This window comes from Leopardus geoffroyi, chromosome C1, assembly GCF_018350155.1.
Source record: "Leopardus geoffroyi isolate Oge1 chromosome C1, O.geoffroyi_Oge1_pat1.0, whole genome shotgun sequence".
Taxonomy (NCBI): Eukaryota; Metazoa; Chordata; class Mammalia; order Carnivora; family Felidae; genus Leopardus; species Leopardus geoffroyi.
The window spans coordinates 192,718,577-192,738,552 of record NC_059328.1 but is presented as its reverse complement, the minus strand read 5'-3'; the positions used below and the strand labels follow the sequence as shown (position 1 = coordinate 192,738,552).

Genomic DNA, 19,976 nt, shown 5'->3' with positions numbered 1-19,976 from the left:
TCTGGTGGAGGCCCTCTTCCTGGCTCACAGATGGTCATCTTCTGTGTCCTCAAATGGCAGAAGCACCAAGGGAGCTCTCTGGGGTCTCTTTAGGAGGACCAACACCACTCATGAGGGCTCCACCATCATGGATTAATCACCTCCCAATGCTCTACCTCAAACACCATCATGCTTGGGTTAGGTTTCAACATAAGAATTAGGAGGGATGACAGAAACATCCAGTCTTTTGCATTGGGATAAAATACTTACCAAATTACATGGCACTCGGGTTTCATAAATGAAATTCAATATATCCACAGTGAGTCAAACACTAGGTAGACAGCTACACCGCAAATTTGAACAAATGTTGTTTGGTTATTTTTTTAACATTTATTCATTTTTGAGAAAGAGAGACAGAGCACAAGCAGGGGTGGGGCAGAGAGAGAGACACACACAGAATCTGAAGCAGGCCTTTAAGCTGTCAGCACAGAGCCCGATGAGGGGCTTGAATTCTAGAACTGTGAGATCATGACCCGAGCCAAAGTTGGACACTTAACTGACTGAGCCACCCAGGCGCCCCTTGAACAAATGTTTCAATGAAGGAATAAACAAGAAAAAGACAGGGGGGAGTGCACCTCCAGGTGGCTCAGCCGGTTAAGCATCCAACTCTTGATTTCGGCTCAGGTCATGTTCTCACAGTTGTGAGACTGAGCCCGTTGGGCTTCATGGTGGGTGTGCAGCCTGCTTGGGATTCTCTCTCTTCCTCTCTGTCCCTCTCCGGCTCACACTCTCTCTCTGAGGGAAAAAAAAAAAAAAAAAAAAAAGGAACAAACATAACTGAAAAATAGTCCTCAGCTCTGACTCACAACATAGCTCAGCTATATATTTAATTTAAAAGACTTCCTGAAATGGTGGGGAGAGGGGAAGAAAGGGAAAAGGAACGACCTCAATAATGGCAACAACAGTTACATGTCAGCAACCCACAGCCTAGCAGTTTTAATAAATTTGGACTCGTTGCCATGTCTATACTATCTTCGCTGTGCAGTTCTCAGTGTGGCTCACGAGCCACTTCCACGTAGAATGCCTGTTACAAAAGCAGACGCCTGGCCTGCAGGCATTTGTTGCATCATTTCTTAAATTCTGTGATTTGAGCACTGGGTCCAATGGCCACGTGGCCAACGATTAAAAACGCAGTCCGTGCCTGAATTCTAGAACAGCGTATACAGTAAGAGTGCAAATATGCAGGTCTCGAACGCAAGGACTGCCCGTGCCACCTTAGCTGCTGCCCTTCACAACTAAGAAGCCAGTGTTCAATGCATCAAAGCTCAGGAGCCAAAATAAAACCTCATGAATCTGTCACATATCTGTGCACTGGAGGAAACAGGTTGGGTTGGAAAAGTGATGGCCCTGGAGTTTTCTTAGCACCTTCTAAAATGCCAATAACAACATTTCTCCCACTCTTCAAATTAATTTTAACAGTGAACTGAAGTGATACTTTTTGTTATAGTGACTAGTCAGGTAGATTCCACTGACAACTGAATTTCAGTCTTTATTAAAGTTATTTTACAAATTTACGTCTCCCAATATGAAAAGGCGGCTTCCATTTTAACACGTGCTTTGCAGATTTACATCAGCAGTAGGAAAGGCTTCAGCTGAATAGAGTTCAGTCTTCAAAAACGTGACTACATCCTTCATCTGCAGTCTTTCTATCTCCCAGTTATGGACCTTACCAAAGAAAGGAGAAAATAATCAGTTTGCAAGAAGACAACACGTAAAATAAAAGCTAGTTTCGAGATCCAAGCATATCAACATGATATCAAGCCAACTGCTCTTCAAAAGCAAGTGCTGGGGTGCCTGCGTGGCTCAGTCCATTGAGAGTCCAACTTCGGCTCAGGTCATGATCTCACAGCTCCTGAGTTCAAGCCCCGCGTCAGGCACTGTGCTGACAGCTCAGAGCCTGGAGCCTGCTTCGGATTCTGTGTCTCCCTCTCTCTCTGCCCCTAACCCACTCGCATTCTGTCTCTGTCTCTCTCAAAAATAAATAAAAACATTAACAAGAAAAAATTTTAAAGCAAGTGCTATCTTATGATTACTCATATTTTAAAGGGTTAGTAAGAGAATGTGCTAGGTAGGGTTGAAGAAAGCTCTATCAGTGAAAATTCTAAAAAGTTTAAAGGTCTCTGGGGCACGTGGGTGGCCCAAATGGTCAAGCATCCAACTCAGGATTTAGGCTCAAGTCATGATCTCATGGTTTGTGGGATAGAGTCCCATGTCGGGGGCCCTGCTTGGGATTGTCTGTCTCCCTCTCTCTCTGCACCCCCCTCTCAAAAATAAACAAACATTTAAAAAACTAAGGTCCTCTAAAGGGTGAAAAAATCCCTTTCTTGGGATAATCTTCCTTAGAATACATACAATATCCCTTATGGGGAAAAAGCTTAAACAGTAGCCCATTAAGAGAAATGTGGCACCTTAACCTCAGTAATATACATGTAATCCATTTTTGGATAGGAAAGTATCATAACGTAAATGTGAATGTTTACATTTCACATAACATGCAGGACCAAATGAGTGGCAATTAGATAGACCCCAATGCTAACATATATATAAACTCGTTCACAAGGTTCTTGCTCCATACAGAAACATCTGGAAAGGCTGGTCACGCAAAGCTGTGGAGTTGGAATCAAGATGAGATGTGAGCTCCCCTCTTACAAGCAGCTAGCTTTTCCTGGAGACATACTTCCTACAGTAGCCTCACACCAGCCCATGAAAACAAAGCTTAAATTCTCATCTTTCCTTCCCTTAAGGAACTCTGGGAAATGAATATGATGTCATGGGTCTTAAATAAGAAATTTTTCCTCTTACCAAAAAGGATTAAAGTTGACCAAATGTAGCATTTATAAAACTCCTAGTAAATGACAACTATCAGCTGAGTAAAAACCAAATCACGTACAGAAATGTTCTTTTCCAAAGAATTACTGCAATACTGCTGACGATTCCCCTGGAGTCCTTGTGACCACCCTCAACCACAACATCCCCAGCAGAACAGACATCAGTCACTGAAGAGTATCTCGTGTGCATTTTCTTCTTACCAAGATTACATGAAAACCCATTACTTTCAAATGCCGCATTTTCATAGCAAGGAATCCTCTGGGGTGGGTTAAATCCAAACAGTAAGTAGATCTAGGAACACACAGCACAGCTACTCTGAAAACAAAAATGCACAAAAGGAGACCCGTTATTAATGAGATTGCACGTACAATCTTCTGTGCTCCTGTTCTTTGCAGATTTCATGGCTCTCTCTGCCAACCATAGGCCTCACCGTTCCCCACTGCCCCTCCCGTCCTCCACCTCCTTGTTACTCGGCCTTTACAAACACTCCAGCACATGAAGGCTGTTTTAGAAACCAAAAGTTTGCAATAATGCTTTACGCAGCCATCCTTCAACCACCTTCAAGGATGGCTACATTCTTGATGAGGAAAATATCCAGATAGGAAAGCATTTCAAGGCTTTCCTGTGCAGTGTTCAATCTCTGACCCGAATATAATTATTTATGCTACTAGAAGTACTGATGTAGAAAAACGAAATGGCAAATGTTCTCCTTGTATACACATGGTCCAGAGAGAGCAGCATCTGAAAACCAGAGAGACCAAATACAAAACAGGAAACACTAAGAGAAAGGCCAAACTGTTAAAAAGATAAAATCTGTATGTGTAACAAAATATGGAAGGCGTAATTTGTTTTTTCATTGTTCTTGGCCTTTTGGAAAGATTAAGTTGGCTGGGGGGAAAATAAGACATTTGTATCCTTTCTCTCTTCTGTTATACTTTGGCTGTTATCTGAGATAACATAAGAGAAATTTTATCTGTTAAAGGAATGCTCACATTCCTTACTTCTCTTCAGGACTTTAGGCTGAAAGCTTGTATATTATTAGGCCAGAACAATGGAGTACCTGAAAAAGAACAATTAGCTTTCACAGAGGTCACAGAGAAAGCTATTCCTTCCGGGGAGATGGGTGACAGTACAGGGAAGATCACAGTGAAACAGATGGACAAGGAACAAGCTAGATGGATTCAGAAAAGGGTAAAGTTGGGGCGCCTGGGTGGCGCAGTCGGTTAAGCGTCCGACTTCAGCCAGGTCACGATCTCGCGGTCCGTGAGTTCGAGCCCCGCGTCGGGCTCTGGGCTGATGGCTCACAGCCTGGAGCCTGCTTCCGATTCTGTGTCTCCCTCTCTCTCTGCCCCTCCCCCGTTCATGCTCTGTCTCTCTCTGTCCCAAAAATGAATAAACGTTGAAAAAAAAATTTTTTTAAATAAAAGAAAAGGGTAAAGTTAAAGAGTCGTATGAGAATGGAGAGGGATGAGCAGGTTAAGAGTTTGAACGCCTACAGATCTGTTTCTATACCTCTCCCTACTGTATTTACGTGCATGTCCTATAAAGCAACTGAGAGACAGGTTCCTTGGGGTCGGGATCCACGTCTGCCTCTACTTCGTGCACCCCGCAGGGCCTAGCAGAGCCTTTATACGAAGGCTGACCGAACACGGGGTGTCGCAACATGACCGGAAGCACCTGCTTCACTGGCTCGGCAGGACATCCTCTGGAGCACAGTATCACAATTCTCCAGAGACACACAGTTTGTAGTATGCGAGTCAAGGAAACGGCTTATGATTAACTTCAATACAGCCTGACCCATACACAATACAACTTCATTAAAAAGCTAAAGTTTCTCTACCTTTGGAAAGATCCTGGTGGTAGAACAAAATATTTACTGGGTATTTAATTTTCATAGATGCCTTCATTTTTTATGACTATTACACTATCTTGTCAAAAGTTTACATTGCACTGATAGTTTCAATTATGTTGACATTGTTTTATTGTAGTATTCAGCTTTAAAACCTGATTTTTAAAAACTTCCTATTAAAAAACACACACACACACACACACACACACTGCCTATTTAACAGCTCAACTCCAGTCCACTGTCTTTAATCAATGTCCACATTTACACCTAAGGAGATTAATGGATGAGAAGTCTCTTGGTACATTATAAGTTCTACATAAATATAAGGTCTTAGTATTGTTACTGCTACTTATTATGAAGTCTTTGAGAATTAAGATTTAAATGAACATATGCAAGCAACCTTTGAATATCTGCAGCAGAAGTTACCGCATCCATATGGGAAAATGGAAGCACTTGACTCCTGTTAATATCCATTCTGACTTCAAAATCTGAAAGAAAAGAATTAATTTTTCAAACATTGCTCAAAGTGATTTTCTGTTTCAAAATGTATATTACCACTACTAATAACGATAACGGCATCAGACAAAAACTATGTTGAGCTTACCACGTGCCAGACTCTAGTCTGGATTTCACGCGTATAATCTCATTTATTCACCACAGGAACCCTAGGAGGTGGGCACCACGTTTACTGCCGCCTCACGGACAAGGGGCCGGGGGCTGGGGAGGGCCCGAAAACGCAGCACGAGTACGCACAGAGCAAGAGCCCAAATCAGGCAGCCCAGTCCGGGGCCAACGCCGCACTAACCTGCTGCGGAAAACCCATCTTTGTCCAAAATAAAGGAAAATAAATAAAATACGATAGAGGAAAATCTCATAAAGCCCCATACCGATATGGTAATCATGTGGCAACTGTACATTTCTTAAGAAGTATCCTTCTCCCAGAAGGCTACTTAGTGCGTCTGCCACCTTCGCGTTTGGAGATAGCGGTGTGGAAGGCAGCGGCGGCAGCGCTAAGTCTACGGCCTTGGGACAAGAAGTATCAAGTTTTAGGCAAGCGGCCAAAATACGAAGCTTGTGAACGTTCCTCTCTATGTCACCTAAAAAAAAAAGAGAAAGAAAATCTAGAGTTAAGAAAAAATATTTAGTTACCAAAAAACACTAGTGCCACAGTTAAGACATTCTATTCACGTATGTTTCTGATTATGTGTTTCCTATCGAGAGGAGTCTTTGTGTCTCCCTAGTTCCCAGAGTCTAGATCAGTGCCCAGATCAGTTCAGTCTAGATTAGTTCCCAGTGTCTAGATCAGTATTTGATGACCTCTTACAGTTTAAAATCTCTCTCAAGATGATTTAGTCTAAACTCTTCACTGAGTGATGAGGGAATGCCCAGGAATGTTCAAGTGCCTCATGATTACCGAAAGGCAAAGTCGGGACTAGAATCCAGGTTTCCTGGGATCAAGGCTGCTTCCCCCACAGTAACCGCTTAAAAAAATCAGCACATGGTATTCCTCCTTCACAATTCAACTTCAGAATTTCCTAACATTGTTTTTTCAAAGAATTTAAACTTCTCTGTTCTCAGACACATGATCAAATTTTGTACATCCGGCCAGATATTGCTTTTCTTTGCTTAATATAAAAGACCAAAAGTCAACAATTAATTTTGTTTCAAGAGTAAATAAATTCACTACTTTGGGAACTATTTGATTGCTTGACCTAGGGGGTGTATCCTCGTTGTAGACCATGAGTGACAAAGCATTTAGAGCTGCAGAAGCTGACTGAACTTGGCTTCAAAGGTGACACGTAAGGGTTAGGAATTACAAACATTTTCGATCAAGGCATAGAGAACACCTTGAACACTCGGCCTTTGTACAGGTGCAGACAGCGTAAATAAAAGGAACAATGGGGGCGCCTGGGTGGTTCAGTCGCTTGAACGTCCGACTTCGGCTCAGGTCATGATCTCACGGTCTGTGAGTTCGAGCCCCGCATCGGGCTCTGTGCTGATGGCTCAGAGCCTGGAGCCTGCTTCCGATTCTGTGTCTCCCTGTCTCTCTGCCCCTTCCCTGCTCATGCTCTGTCTCTCTCTGTCTCAAAAATAAATAAAGAAATTAAAAAATTTAAAAAAACATTAAGAAAAAAAATTTAAAAAAAAGGAACGATGACGTGTTTCTTATCCTTGCCTTCTGTATCTGGGATCTGTCATTAACGGAGGGTGGTTTGCTAGTTTAAAGCATTGGCCTTCAACTTCATCATTTGTGGTTCTGTCCTCAGTAGCATCTGCTCCACCTATGACCCCGTTCGGAATCACAAGGCAGCCAGGGTATTGCCTTATTTTAGTCACCATTGTACACCGACGCCATACCTGATGTCAGCAGCTCGTTGATAATGTCCTTTTGGAGAAGCTGATTAATAAGGGCCAGGGGAAAATGGTTCATCAAGCAAAATGAAGACACAGCTTTCAAGAGGTTTTCAGAAGAGATGTGGTGAAGGTAACCAGTCAGAGAACGAGCCATAGCTTCCTGGAACCTTCAGGGGAACAAAGAAAAGTCAGCTTTCAAACATGAACAGAACACAAGGTCATGGTGAGGCAAGTTAGGTGCCAGAGAACCGATGGCTTTAAGGAGTCCAAAGAAAGGAAGTAAGAAAATCAGACTGGCAGGAAGTATTCACATGTCCCTCAGGTCAGGTGGCTACCTCATAATAAATATAGATTCTCAATAAATGCTAGTGAACTACTGTCATATGTCTTATACAGAGCAAACACTTCATAGGCTTTAACTCATTTAATCACTACTAAAGCTTTATGGGGTAGGTATTCTTATTATCCTCTTTAAAAAAGACAAGTAAACAGGTTCATTGAGGTTGAAGAACTTGTCCAAGAAAAAACAGCCAGGAAGTAGCAGAGACAGTGTTGGAACCCAAGCTGTCAGGCTCCAGAGCCTTTTAACCATGATACTGGATTTGTACGATGAGTATGTCTGTAAGGCCTGAAACACCAGCGTAGATTCTCCAGCTACCAATATTCTGAGTTAAAAGTAAAAGAACTGCAAGCCTAATCCTATCACCCAGAAGCAGTGTTATTTATACAGTGTAACAAAGCAGTTAAACATGCATGAAGAGAGGAAAGAGCACAGTAGGAGAGGTCACTTGCCCAGGGTGACACTGGTGATAAATAGCACAGGCAGGTTCTGAACCCAGGTCAGTCAGAATCTTAGACAGAAGCTATCTATCATTATGGGACATGCAAAGTACTGAGATAGCACACAGCAAAGTAAGTAGATAGAGCTTTGGGGCTAAGGAGAATTTCAACAAGTGGAAAAGACAGGAGAAGGGAAGATCATTTGAAACTGAGCAAAGAAATGGACCCCTGAGAGTGCGTGCTATCTGTGCTATTGTAAGGAGCTGGTGGGGCCACGGTGCGGAGCGAAGGCAAGCACGCCCGTGAGCAAGCCCTTTGCACAGTGAGCCTGTAGAGGAAAAAGTCTCAGATCAGCTGGTAGGTCCCAGGGGCAGCAGGAGGGGGTGAGGGAGACAGTGGAGGCCAGGGCAGGCTGAGCAGGACTGTGGGAGTTACAATGGGATGGGAAGAAGGGGAAAGATCCCAGAGAAGGCAGTGAGGCGAGAAAGGGGGGGCTGCAGATGACCGCTTCTGGAGCCTGGGTGCTGATCACCTCTCGAATCTTCTCATCCCATTCCTCCCGTTCCTCGTGTTTTAGCAGCACCCAACTGCACATCCTTCCCTGCACATGCTCTGCTGTTCCTTTCCTCCCAGACTGAATATGGAGTCCTTTCTGCTCAGAATCTTCCTTCCTGCTTATCTTCTTATGGTTACCTCCTACTGCTCCATCTTTTAAGATCTGCTTAGGAACCACCTCTCCAGGCAGCACTGCTTGGCATTCATCCTGAACCTCCAGGTCACCAGGCTGGCTAGTGTACTGGCACAGTCTTCCTCTATTGCCATTTATCCTGCATAAAATTCTCTCACTCCAATTTCTATGCTGTATTTAATTGCCAAAATCTACCTTACCCATTACATAGAATCCTGGCAAAAAAGGATTGTGTCTTGGGGTGCCTGGCTGGCTCGGTGGGAAGGGCATGGGACTCTTGATCTTATGGTTATGAGTTCAAGTCCCACGTTGCATGTAGAGATTACTTAAAAATAAAATCTTTAAAAAAAAAAAGGATGTGTCTCATTCATCTTTGTCCTAAGTAGCCACGTGCTTAGTATACGTTTTCTGGCTAAATAAACAAATTTAGATGAGGAAGACATGAGGAAGAGAAGGTTAGCAGAAAAGAATCAAGAATAATGAGTTAAAAACTCACCCCGTTGGGTGCATTAAACATGTAGTTTTTTACGTGTTAATCAGACCTCAATAAAGTGGTTTAAAACATCACTTCACATAGTATTTAGTAAACACTAAATAACTGCTGGAGGAGGAAGAGGAGGGGGGGAGAAGAGGAGGAAGAAAAGAAAGAAAAAGAAGAGGAAGAAGATACATGGTGACCACGTGCAAACCACAGAAGTCCTGGAGTCCAGAGGCACACTAAGGACCAGAGATGCAAATCTGGGATTATTTACAGGGTGGTAAGTACCGATCAAGAAGAAACCAAAGGACTGAAAGGACAGCTTAACCGTTACAATGTTTGCTTCCTTGGGTTTCAAACCCAGGAACATATTCTGGATTTAACACACCCTGTCTCCCAGAGGCCATCACATAAACAAAATGATTAACGTACAACATGTGGATATACAATACGCTCAGCCAAATCTTCTACCGCTCTCTTCCAGTCAACTTACTTCCCAAATGCTCTGAGCTGGCCTGCTTTTAAAATCTCTGCCGCTACAGCCTAAGACCCCAGCATCCTTTCTCTCTCTTCTGGAGAGTGTTGATTTGGTACCTAACATTTACTGCCTTCCTCTGGGATATCCACGCCCTGTCTCCTTAAGGGGAGTAGAAGAACAGGGAACACAATGTAACAATTTCGACCAAGTTGTCTCTTGCAATGCTTACAATAGGCTGAAAAACTCCCTAACCACCCAGTGCTTTTTCTCCTAATACCATGGAATCTGTGCAGCTGTTTCTGGAGTTTTAATTATCACTGCTTGACGGTGTTTGTCAAGAAAGTGCAGGAGGTACATGGGAGCCAGCCTCAAAGACAAGCGTGGGAGTAGAGAAAGACCAAATTTGGGGGTACTTTTAAACCTTTATTAGATGCCTATTCAGTGCCAGGTCTTGTGCTCAGTTCAGAATAACAAGAACCTGGGTCTCACTCTAGAGAGCTTTCCAACTGAGAAGCAGAGACAGGTTTATTGATAAGTGATTACAACTCTGCGTCAGGGCTCCACCAGAGATTCATAGATACGACAAGCACAAGGGCTCTGATGGGGACAAGTAGGGAAGGCATGGGAAATGCAGCACAGACTGAGTTTTTCAGTACGATGGAGGGTACAGTGGGCAGCTGCTTTTCAGTGGGCCAAGGATTCTTGGGTTACGTGCTCCAAAGCGATGGGCATGTGACCCAAACCCAGTCAACCAGACTTGCTGTTTTAGAAATCTGAATCCTGAGGGAAAACCACAGGAACAGAAAGCAGCTGCAGTCAAGTAACTTACCTGATGGCAAAGTGATGGCCTGTGACTCTTGCCACTGAGACCCTCAGAACTGCCCTAGTTTATTCCTGCCAGCCTGTGACCTGCGCTGTAAGTTTTTTTGTAATCTAACAATTACTATGTGCCGGGCACTGCTTTAAGAACCTAACACAGGTTAACTCGTTTAATCCTCATAACAACCCAATGTGATTAGAAATAATTCTTACTTCTGATCCCCATTTTAATAGATGATGAAACCGAGGCACAGACAAGTAACTTGCTGACAGTTAAGTAGCTAACAAATGGCAGAGCCGGGATTCAAACCTAAGCAGACTCCAGAGTCCGGGCTTTTAATCACTCTTCTAGCAAGTGACATTTTATATGCACTTTGGGTTTCATGAATCCAATCTGATCTAGAAAGGGAGAAAAGATGTTCTGGGTAGAAAGCAGAGGTATGAAAGAGCCCAGCACGTCTGAGGAGCTGCTGTATTTAACAGAAGTACATGGCTGTGGTTAAAAATGAAAATTACAGGGGCGCCTGGGTGGCTCAGTCGGTTAAGCGCCCGACTTCAGCTCAGGTCACGATCTCGCGGTCCGCGAGTTTGAGCCCCGCGTCGGGCTCTGGGCTGATGGCTCAGAGCCTGGAGCTTGCTTCCGATTCTGTGTCTCCCTCTCTCTCTGCCCCTCCCCCGTTCATGCTGTGTCTCTCTCTGTCTCAAAAATAAATAAACGTTAAAAAAAAAAATTAAAAAAAAAAAAATGAAAATTACAGAAAGCAGTAGTCTGGGACCAACTGAATAGTGAGGGTGAAAATTGAACTATGAACTCAGGAGCTGAGGGAATAAGCTGGGAGAGTTTGAAATGAAGACTCCTATGCTGAATTAACAAATATGTCATAATGAACAAAGAAACAAACAAGGCAAAAAAGAAAAAAGAACAGCAAAAATAAAATAAAATGAAGTTCTGTTTAACTTCTCAAATAAAGCATACTAATGTTTTATTTGTTGATATAGATAATGACCATGGATGTGTTCACTTGTAACAATCCATTAAGCTTATGATAATACGTAATCTTCTCCTGAAGTATGTTATGCAGCAATAAACAAATTAAAAAAAAAAAAGAAAAAGTACATACTCTTGGGTCTGGCATTTGTAGAAGTGATTGAGAGAAGAATACACGTGAAGAATAGAGATAATGCTTTTCATGTTTAGAGAAGCAGGATCATCTATCACTTTTTTCATGAACAAGTCCATCAAATCAGTATGTCGGAAGCCAAGGTCTTCAAGTAAAATGAGGAGAAAGAGAACCTTTAAAAGAGTGAATTGAGGAAAAACTTTTAATAATTATAGTATGCTACGAGTAATTGTTTTAGATCTCAAAAAATTTAAACAGCAATAGAACTGTCTGAAGAGAATATTCTCCACAAAGAAACAGTTCTCTCTTCCTCACGAAATCTGTTCCAGTAATTCTTGAATCAGATATTAATACTATCTTTTTATAAGCTGAGAAACAGAGCATACAATGGTTTCCATATTTCTAAATCATTTCCTATAGGTTTTTCATACAACAGATATGAAAACTACTTTAAATACACCTTTTCTGAGGTTTTTCAAAATGACCGAATCATCTTGAACTATTCCCTCTTCCAAACCCAGACACTTCCTACATCCAAAAGGAAGAGAGAACATGTAAGAGGGAACTCAAAAATTTCTCTATTCCACATTGAGCTGTACAAATGAGAACAGAGAGGAAATACTATGATTAAATTAAAATTTCCAGTCCACTTCTCATTTCCCTCTTGGAACTTCTCACAATTAGTGCTTCTCTTTCCAAAGACAATTTCCATGGCAATCTCAATATATACTTTACCCTCCAAGGTAAAGTGAATCTAGTGATCTAATACAATTACCACTGCTTCGTCACAAAAAGAAATTTTTACCAGCTGCTTCTAGATATTTATATTGCTAACACAGCCCCCAAATTTAAAGGTTCTTACTCTGGAGGAAACAAGACAACTTTCCATAAATAGAAAATAGGCATGATCATTAAGTAATGGCATTGTATTCTTCCAAATGCATAAGCCTGTCACATTACCCATTTTTATTATTCTAAATCTAAAAAAGTAAAAGCAGAAACGGAAATAATCCTAATTATCCAGAGTACCACACAACTGGTTTTTTTTGAAAAACAAATAGAAGAGCAAACTTTGGACAATATAATTTTTATTTCAGAAAGATAGTCAAAAGATTGAATAGTATATTAACAGGTAACTCCTAGACATAAATGATAAGAAGCTGATTTTTCAAAAGTAAATCCAACATTGGAATATTTTGCTCTTTTAACTGCTATAAAGCTGATAGAGAACTACTCAGAATGGGAAATGAATTGATATGCTTCTCCCAAGTTTCTGAGGCTTATTCTAAACTGCTAACAAACTTACTTGTTTTAACTTCCAGATGTCAATAGTTGTAGCCACATAATCTGCTATTCCCTTAAAAAGATCTAAATTACGGTATCGGAGGTCTCTGCAAGACTGCAGTATGTTGATCAATACTTTAAAAGGACACCCATGGATATTACCTTTAAGAATGAGTTAAATAAACAAACAAACATTACCACATGGCTTTGAACGTAACATCCAAGATACTCTACACTCCATACTTTTGTTTCTTTAGAAAAAAAAAAAAAATAGCACTGTACTTTGTAAAAAACAAAGGCAAAAATAAAATTCAGATCTAATCATATCATCAGATAGTGTCTGTATAACAGCAAAGATCTTAAGACAAACAAAACAAATACAGTCCTCAACAGTAGGTCAGATGCTAAGAATCATGAAAGAAAAATTCCTCTTACCTATGACCATCTTACTGCATTCATTCAGAAGTGTAATAGAGCGGTGATTCATGGCAGCTAAAGCCTCAAACATGTGCTGGCTATTCAAATCGGAAAACCTGTCTAATTCTCTCAAGGCTTTCATCTAAAGAAAACAAACTTTAATTTATAACTTGTGGCAAAGTAAAGTAAATTTATCTTTAAGTAAAAAGGATAAAGTTTGAGCAGAATGACTCAAATAGATACACAGGTTAAATACATATGTTTGTATATACAAAAAATATAAGTCTGCATCTATTATTTCACTTTAGCAAAGTTCTAACCCAAAAGCACAACAATGTCCTCCTAAAAAACTGACTTCAGGAACTGATAGCAGGTCGTTAAGAATTTTTCTTTTTTTTTTTCAAATCCTGCCACTAGAGAAAATCCAAAATGTGTTTACCTCCAGTTTCCTTTTAAGAGCAATTGGTGCGTCTTTTCCAACACATTTCATCACGGCTTGTAATGTGAAGACACGTTCAATTTTCCAGACTTGCTGATCGGCTAGTATCCTGTAATTATACACAATAAACACCACAATTCTAGTATCTGAAAACCGAAGTTATCTTAGAAGTCATTTGGTCCTGCTCCTAATTCTAGGCAGGGAAGATGAAGCCCATAAAAATAATGCGCCTACCCACGGGGGAGTGTAAGTAGTTAAAGATGCAGGGCCAGCCCAGCACTGTCCTCTCACATTATTCTGCTACCATTATGAATAAACAAATCACATCAGGAGATTATAATAAGATATCCCAATGCACAGTCAATGAAAAAGGAAATTAAGTACTATCCTCACAGACCTATGACAACACATCAGTTGCAGCAATGTTATAAATTATAAAACTCAAGCCCCTTTTCAGGCCAAGTCAGCGCCACGTAACCTCCCCATGGTGCCCAAATAACCGTGATGAGCGGAACACATGTCAATTCTCCCCCAGCCCACATCAGTACTGTGTTTTAAGATCAATTTAGAATTCACTATTGCCCACACTTTTTTTTTATGGTAGACCCTAAAAGAAGTATTATTTCTAGCTTCTCCTGATCCAGAGTCAGGATTTGAAGTTTACTAAGGTACTGAAGACTATACTACAACAAAGTCTCCCCCCACCCAAAAAAAGGCAGGTCAGCTTTCCTCTTGGTTTTTGATTGGAGATATAAAAGGGATAGAGAATGCCACATGAAGAAAGCGTAAGACAGGACTCACCGCACTCCTGCTCGAAGAACATCCACATTCTTGCATGGCTCCATTGCCTCTAAGACAGTTGACAAAACTGAAAGACATTTCTCATCACACTCATTGATACGTTCCTATTGAAATATAATTACAAGAACACTGCAGATGATAAGCCCAGAGCAGACGATCTCACCAAAGCAAAACTGCTGAACTGATGCTTTCAATTATATGACTAAGTATCAAACCAATAATTCATAGCCAGCCCACAAGAAACAACATCTTTGGGAAATGAAATGTATTATGAAGTGAATTTCCCAAATAACCAACACACGCTTTTGTGCACCAACACTTTTTACATTCATCATTACCACTGAAAATCCATTTGGTACTGATCATATTCAGAAGCTTCTGAAGTTAACTTTTATCAAACATTATTTTGACTTCTTCTTAGGACTCAAGTTCAGCATGAAGACAACAAATGCAGTAACGTAAGAGCTACTGAGGTATACACGGTAATCTGTCCATCCCCAAAGAAACTCAGATAGCTGTTCTCTTACAATTTCTCTCTGTCCTTTCCCGGTTATCATATTGTAGCTTCAGTTGTGAATCTTCTGATCCACATCTGCTATCACATTTTACCACTGGGTCCCAAGGGGGGGCTCCAGGCCCCCAGCTCCATGTCTCAGATCTCCTGGATTAGGGTACTAATCTAGATTCTAGAAATGGCAGTGGGCATAATTCGGAAAGTTAATAGTGACAACACAGTGTATCTAGTACTCTACAACTTAATCACAGCCAGTTCATACACCTCACAAAAGTACTTGTGAACACATGTGAGAAAACTTAGGCTGCAAGAGGTATGCTCTCCTGCTAAAATGGCATGACTAACAAGGCACAAAGTCTTAGGTTAGAACCAGGTAATGAGAAGAAATGGAGAAGGCCGAAAGAAAAACAAAGGTCTCATTCCCACGGGAGGGTTTCCATATCAATTTGCAACATTCCATCATTATCCGCTGCGAAAGGAAAGACCAAGTAACTGAAGGACAAATTCAGCAATGACATACTGAGCTTTCATCTCTAGCCAAACTGTCTTTACAACATTCCAACAGGTCAGCAAGACACAATTGTACCTAAAGATATACTGACTCCAAATGTCCACTGCTCATACCTCACCAATGCAGAGGCTATGCTGATGGGGATACTTGTCCAAAATCCAGTAAGAGCATTGCTAACCAGGTGGTAACTAACTGGAATCACTTTTAAATAGCTGTGCAGAGAACACAGTCTACCAAATAAACAGAATAAAGATATATTCTGTGGTTTAAGCACACACACACAAATAAAAATTCATTCTTAATGAAGGATGGATGGAAATCAGAGTAACATAAAAAGTTAAAGTTAAATACAGTTATATGCCTATGAGCTTAATTCTTCAATTCTATAATAGGAAGGACTACACGTGAGACCATCCTCAAGAAATTTAAAAATTATTGGGACACCTGAGTGGCTCAGTCGGTTAAGTGTCTGACTTCCGCTCAGGTCATGATCTCACAGTCTGTGGGTTTGAGCTCCACATCAGGTTCTGTGCTGACAGCTCAGAGCCTGGAGCCTGCTTCGGATTCTGTGTCTCCCTCTCTCTCTCTGCCCCTCCCCTGCTCATGCTCTGTCTCGGTCTCTGTCTCTCTCTCTCTCAAAAATAAATAAACATTAAAAAAACTAAATAAAAAAAATTTAAAAATTATTTAATCCTGATCATCGAGTTTAAAAGACGAGATGTCCACCCTTAAAAGGTACACAATTAGTTGAATGCGCTATCATTTCATCATCACATCTGGTAGTGTTTCCACTCATACAGTGATCTAAAATATAAATTTGAACATGTTGACACTTTGCTTAAAATACTTAATGGATCCCCACTGCCTATAGGATAGCTCCAAACTCCTTACCCAGACATAAAAGGCTCTTCATGATTGAGCTCCGCCCCCCTTTCCAGTCTCGGTCTTGCCCCTATACGCATAACCCCTCCTCCTTGACCACAATTACACAATTTCCTCCGTACTACCTCAAACACACAACCCCAATATTCTTTTTTTTTTCTTTTTTTTTTTTTTCAACGTTTATTTATTTTTGGGACAGAGAGAGACAGAGTATGAATGGGGGAGGGGCAGAGAGAGGGAGACACAGAATCGGAAACAGGCTCCAGGCTCTGAGCCATCAGCCCAGAGCCCGACGCGGGGCTCAAACTCACGGACCGCGAGATCGTGACCTGGCTGAAGTCGGACGCTTAACCGACTGCGCCACCCAGGCGCCCCCACAACCCCAATATTCTATACTTCAGCACCACTGAACTACTTTCAGCTCCCCCAAACCTGCCAAACTTTTCTTCTGAACAGGCAATCTTCTCTGCTTCAAATACCATCCCTTTCACTATCAACCTCTCACAAGCTGCTGCTCATTCAACTTAGATATCATCTCCTACTGGGCTTGAATCCTTGTTCTACTATGAACTAGGTATTTGCTAATTTACTCAGCAAATCAAGAGACCTACAAAGAGTGACATTCACAGAAAGGTAACTTTGGCCAGGTTATTTAACCTCTCTAAGCCTCGATTTACTAATCATTAGTAAGATGATAGTATCTATTTAAAAAAAATTTTTAATGTTTATTTATTTTTGAGAGACAAAGCATGAGTGGGGGAGGAGCAGAGAGAGAGGGAGACACAGAATCCAAAGTAGGCGCCAGGCTCTGAGCCGTCAGCACAGAGCCTGACGTGGGGCTTGAACCCACGAATCATGAGATCGTGACCCGAGCCGAAGTCTGGCGCTTAACCCACTGACTCACCCAGGCGCCCCAGTAGTACATATTTTAAAGGCTACACTGAGGATTATATGAGACAATTCTGTTTTCAAACTTTGTATGTGTATCTCTGCCTCAAACACTAACCCTGTCTCCTCCTCCCGTCTCTTCTTCCCATCATGAAAACCATCTCCTGACTAAGCTGTTAAGTCTGTTACACCCTCTTACAAGACTGTATTTTTTCTTCATTGCACTTAAAGCTCCATGTGGCCGTTATTTTGTTCATACTTATATCCCCTTGCACTCAGCACAGTGCCTATAATTTAGTAAATGTACGAGTTATTAAACAAATGTTGGTTATTTTTATAATTGCCTACGAAATATTTGTCTTCCCTTCCCTTTCCCTTTCCATAGGGAAAACAGGCATGAGGTCTCCTAAATCTTTCTCTCTAGTAGCAAGTGCAGTAACTGATACACTATTGATACGAAATAAATGTTAATTGTATGAATAAATGAATCCACTAGCTGTCTGACTTTAGCCAAGTTAACATCATCAACTCTGTTTTTTCATCTGCAAAACTGAGGTAAACATCGACCTTGCAGGGCTATTGAGAGGATTAATTAAACTAGGGAAAAGTGCAGGTACTCAACAAATATTAGTTCTCCCCTCTTCCCTTCTCTCCTGCCTTCAACTAACCAACATTTCCTTGTATGTTTTGTATCTCTCCTCATTTTAGTCCTCACTATTGGTTAACTCTGGAGAAGAAAAAACGGCACAAGCTTTCATAAATGTCCATAGCAAAAGGAAGGAAAGGCCCAGTCAACTTAAGGTCTCTAAATCACATATATGCAAAAACAAATATAAACTACCATTCCACTGATAATCTCTTCCAAGGAGGATACTTCTCTATTTCCCCTCAGTCTTTCAAAGTATGCCATGTCGAGAAAAACGATATTTAAGTCGCCTTTTGATTTTACCTGGACCACTCTCAGCAAAGTCTGTACCAGCAGACTGTTCTGAGGAATTCCCAGCTTCACTACAGCATGGAGACTGAACAGCAGGTGGTCACAGTGCATGATCTTGGCTTCTCTCATCACTTGTTCACACAGTTGGCTAAATGCAGGGTGGTTAAACATCAGTTGTTTCTCAATGCGTTTCTGGTCATCAGACATCCTTTTGGCAATGGTCCACATTGCTGAAATATAGTTACTGCTGGGAAAAGTAGATGCTTCTGAAAATGTATCTAACACATCACTCAGAGAACTACACTCCCGAGACAGTTTTCTATAGTTGACAGGGGTTGGTTTTGTTTCCTTGGTGAGAACATCTTCGTTGGAGGCCTCGTGATGAAAGTTTATCTTCAATCCCTCGTCAGAGAAAAGAGAGTGTTTTGAATCAAAGGAGAGTCTTCTAGGACAAAGCACTCTGCTAACTGTAAGGACTGTTTCAGTGCTTACGCCCTTTGTTTGAAAGTCGTCTCTTGATTTAAAAATTAAGGCATCCTGAAAAAGGTACCTAATAGATGACTGCACTCTATTGCCAAAGTCACTTACGAGAAGGTTTCTTAGGTTTGAATTGTATGAAAAAACAATTCTGGGTCTGGAAAATCCCAAAGGATACAGCCTCATAGTCCTGCTTGTTGGAACAAAAGTACTGAATTGTCTGAGGTTCCATAAAAAGGAACTTGCTCTGTTCATCATTTTGCTATCCACTCAAACACTTTCAACTCGCTTTAAAGTAGACTATGTAACACAAATGCCACTTCTATGAGTGAAAGAGAAGACATGCCGTTATTTTCCTGTGGGGGAAAGGGTTATAAAAGGAATACAAATCAAAGCAAAACTTTTACTTAAAGAAACGAAATGAATTTAACAGAGACTAAAGTGAGAACCTATGGAGACATTAAAGATTAAAATGGTAAAACTGCTTTACCAACATGGGCTTCCTCCACATCCACCAATGTGTACACTGTCTCAGAGAAGCCAGGTTACTTTGGAAGTAGTCATCGTATAAATGGGTTTGAAAAATAAATAAGTAAAGTGGGGTTTCTGGTGGAAAGTGTTCCCACAAAGTTTCCTTTTAAGAAAGGAATTTTATGTTACCATTGCCTGGAGAGATCTTCACTGAGAAAGTTTTAACGTTGGCGGATACTTTTTTTTTTTTTAATGAAATTTATTGTCTAATTGGTTTCCATACAACACCCAGTGCTCATCCCAACGGGTGCCCTCCTCAATGCCCATCACCCACTTTCCCCTCCCTCCTACCTCCCATGACGGATACTTTTCAACATGAAGATTTAGCAACTGCCAAACCCGGACTTGGAAGAATAGGGACTGGGACAAGTAGAACCGCTGAGGAGAGGAAGCAATAAACCAAAGTGACGCTTGCATGCGGCCTGCGCTTAAGAGATAGATACATGAGCCAGTATCACCAGATCTCAGAAAATGTTAGGAGCCAGTGCTGAGCCACCCAATATTAACCCACCTCCCTAAACTTAATGCCCGAGCAACTCCTGAGACTTTTCTCCAAAAAGCAAGAAGTCTATGGTACAGGGCTGCGAACTGTTCCCGCCTATGCTCGTCGTCCACTCACCTGAGGTCAGAACCCCGTGGTTCTAAACAGGCGCAGCCATGACAGCTTCCCCGCGAGCTCGCGTATCGCGAGGTTTTACGGGTCCCTCATAGGTCCAAAAGGTTCCGTTCGCGGTAGTTGGCGAGGTTAACTTCCTAAGAAGAAAACCTACCAAAGAGAATGACTAGTTTTCTTGAGCTTAGGGATAGGGACAGGGGAGAGCATAAGGCTTTTAAATATAATGTGTGATCGTGTACCCCA

The 19,976-nt window shown here is 41.4% G+C and overlaps 1 protein-coding gene across 1 annotated transcript; it reads right to left on the bottom strand.

Annotated features, from left to right (window-relative positions):
* Window positions 1-1,508: 1,508 nt before the first annotated feature.
* Window positions 1,509-19,894, bottom strand: FASTKD2 (FAST kinase domains 2). The gene is made up of 12 exons (XM_045480948.1): window positions 19,737-19,894; window positions 18,122-18,942; window positions 14,378-14,481; window positions 13,577-13,685; window positions 13,156-13,279; window positions 12,743-12,882; window positions 11,437-11,609; window positions 7,076-7,239; window positions 5,605-5,814; window positions 5,118-5,205; window positions 3,069-3,183; window positions 1,509-1,704 (listed from the first exon to the last, which is right to left on the bottom strand). The coding sequence occupies exons 2-12, from the start codon at window positions 18,842-18,844 to the stop codon at window positions 1,585-1,587; spliced, it is 2,070 nt and encodes a 689-aa protein (XP_045336904.1). The 5' UTR covers window positions 18,845-18,942; window positions 19,737-19,894; the 3' UTR covers window positions 1,509-1,584.
* Window positions 19,895-19,976: the final 82 nt, after the last annotated feature.

What these genes read in the sequence shown, in the direction of transcription:
- FASTKD2 (XM_045480948.1), bottom strand. Translation starts at nt 18,844, where the DNA reads ATGATGAACAGAGCAAGTTCCTTTTTATGGAACCTCAGACAATTCAGT. An exon ending in GTTCTTCGAGCAGGAGTGCG is followed by an intron (nt 13,686 to 14,377) that starts GTGAGTCCTGTC and finishes GTATAATTACAG; the next exon opens with GATACTAGCCGATCAGCAAG. An exon ending in TCTGCTGCAGATATTCAAAG is followed by an intron (nt 3,184 to 5,117) that starts GTTGCTTGCATA and finishes TTTTGTTTTCAG; the next exon opens with AGTAGCTGTGCTGTGTGTTC.